We start from the raw sequence: 2,513 nt of genomic DNA on the forward strand, positions 1-2,513 counted from the left end.
GAATATATTGGGAACAGCCGCCATCCTGTTTTTTTTTTTTTTTTTTTTTCCTGCTGCCATCTTATTCTTCTTCATCTTGTTCTTCTGGACTCTTTATTTCTTATGCTTTTTGTGTTTTGTACTTTTGGAGGGATTTTTTATTTTTTATATTTTTGGGGGATTATTTAGTTTTTAAATTTTTTTTTAATTTCTTTTTTTTATATTTTCTATTTTTCTAGGTTTTCCTTTTACTCCTTACTCGTCACTATTTATTTCATCTTCCAACTGATTCATCAAATCCGCCAATTCCATAACTACTTTTTGAGTATCACCAATCTGTCCAGTCTTTGCCAGAAGTCTTTGCTTTAGAGTCTTGATTTCTCTCCTTAGACTTTCCACTTCACTTTCTGTCTGTTTTCTGATTCTTCTTTCTTCTATTAGCTCTTTATCAAGCCTTGTGCTCTCTTCTTCTCTCCTTAGAATTTCTCTCTTTTGTTGTTTCACTATATTATCAATTTGCATTACCAATATTTCAAGCCAATCTATCTTGACTTCCATATCCTCTTTTTCTTGCTTAAGAATTTTCACTTCTTCCGTCACAATATTTAGCCGATCCTCTACCTCTCTTTTGATTGTTTCTACCTCCTGCATGTTTTGAATATGTAGACTTTCCATTTTTTCTTCGAAAATAGCTATTTGTTCCTCTTTTTCTTTTCTTAATCTCTCCTCTTCCATTAACTCCTCTTTAAACTTTTCTTTCTCTTCTTGAACTCTTTGTGCTTCAGCATTCGTTTCCATATTTTGAATCATTACACCTTCAATGTTTTCTTTGAGAATAGCTATTTGTTCCTCTCTTTCTTTCCTTCGTCCTTCCTCTTCCATTAACTCCTCTTTAAGCTTTTCTTTCTCTTCTTGAACTCTTTGTGCCTCAGCATTCGTTTCCATATTTTGAATCATTACAGCTTCCACGTTTTCTTTGAGAATAGCTATTTGTTCCTCTCTTTATTTCTTTAGTCTTTCCTCTTCCATTAACTCCTCTTTAAGCTTTTCTTTCTCTTCTTGAACTCTTTGTGCTTCACCATTCTTTTCCATATTTTGAATCATTACAACTTCAATGTTTTCTTTGAGAATAGCTATTGGTTCCTCTCTTTCTTTCCTTCGTCCTTCCTCTTCCATTAACTCCTCTTTAAGCTTTTCTTTCTCTTCTTGAACTCTTTGTGCCTCAGCATTCGTTTCCATATTTTGAATCATTACAGCTTCCACGTTTTCTTTGAGAATAGCTATTTGTTCCTCTCTTTCTTTCCTTAGTCTTTCCTCTTCCATTAACTCCTCTTTAAGATTTTCTTTCACCTCTTGAACTCTTTGTGCTTCAGCATTCGTTTCCATATTTTGAATCATTACACCTTCCATGTTTTCTTTGAGAATAGCTATTTGTTCCTCTCTTTCTTTCTTTAGTCTTTCCTCTTCCATTAACTCCTCTTTAAGATATTCTTTCTCTTCTTGAACTCTTTGTGCTTCAGCATTCGTTTCCATATTTTGAATCATTACAACTTCAATGTTTTCTTTGAGAATAGCTATTTGTTCCTCTCTTTCTTTCTTTAGTCTTTCCTCTTCCATTAACTCCTCTTTAAGCTTTTCTTTCTCTTCTTGAACTCTTTGTGCTTCAGCATTCGTTTCCATATTTTGAATCATTACAACTTCAATGTTTTCTTTGAGAATAGCTATTTGTTCCTCTCTTTCTTTCTTTAGTCTTTCCTCTTCCATTAACTCCTCTTTAAGATATTCTTTCTCTTCTTGAACTCTTTGTGCTTCAGCATTCGTTTCCATATTTTGAATCATTACAACTTCAATGTTTTCTTTGAGAATAGCTATTTGTTCCTCTCTTTCTTTCCTTAGTCTTTCCTCTTCCATTAACTCCTCTTTAAGATTTTCTTTCACCTCTTGAACTCTTTGTGCTTCAGCATTCGTTTCCATATTTTGAATCATTACACCTTCCATGTTTTCTTTGAGAATAGCTATTTGTTCCTCTCTTTCTTTCTTTAGTCTTTCCTCTTCCATTAACTCCTCTTTAAGATATTCTTTCTCTTCTTGAACTCTTTGTGCTTCAGCATTCGTTTCCATATTTTGAATCATTACAACTTCAATGTTTTCTTTGAGAATAGCTATTTGTTCCTCTCTTTCTTTCCTTAGTCTTTCCTCTTCCATTAACTCCTCTTTAAGATTTTCTTTCACCTCTTGAACTCTTTGTGCTTCAGCATTCGTTTCCATATTTTGAATCATTACACCTTCCATGTTTTCTTTGAGAATAGCTATTTGTTCCTCTCTTTCTTTCTTTAGTCTTTCCTCTTCCATTAACTCCTCTTTAAGCTTTTCTTTCTCTTCTTGAACTCTTTGTGCTTCAGCATTCGTTTCCATATTTTGAATCATTACAACTTCAATGTTTTCTTTGAGAATAGCTATTTGTTCCTCTCTTTCTTTCTTTAGTCTTTCCTCTTCCATTAACTCCTCTTTAAGCTTTTCTTTCTCTTCTTGAA

The 2,513-nt window shown here is 33.1% G+C and overlaps 1 protein-coding gene across 1 annotated transcript; it reads right to left on the minus strand.

Annotated features, from left to right (window-relative positions):
* Positions 1 to 234: 234 nt before the first annotated feature.
* On the minus strand, positions 235 to 714 carry LOC137633166 (spindle assembly abnormal protein 7-like). Its single transcript, XM_068365358.1, has one exon. It carries the CDS (start codon positions 712 to 714, stop codon positions 235 to 237), a length of 480 nt encoding a protein of 159 aa, XP_068221459.1.
* Positions 715 to 2,513: the final 1,799 nt, after the last annotated feature.

This window comes from Palaemon carinicauda, chromosome 1, assembly GCF_036898095.1.
Source record: "Palaemon carinicauda isolate YSFRI2023 chromosome 1, ASM3689809v2, whole genome shotgun sequence".
Taxonomy (NCBI): Eukaryota; Metazoa; Arthropoda; class Malacostraca; order Decapoda; family Palaemonidae; genus Palaemon; species Palaemon carinicauda.

What these genes read in the sequence shown, in the direction of transcription:
- LOC137633166 (XM_068365358.1), bottom strand. Translation starts at nt 714, where the DNA reads ATGGAAGAGGAGAGATTAAGAAAAGAAAAAGAGGAACAAATAGCTATT.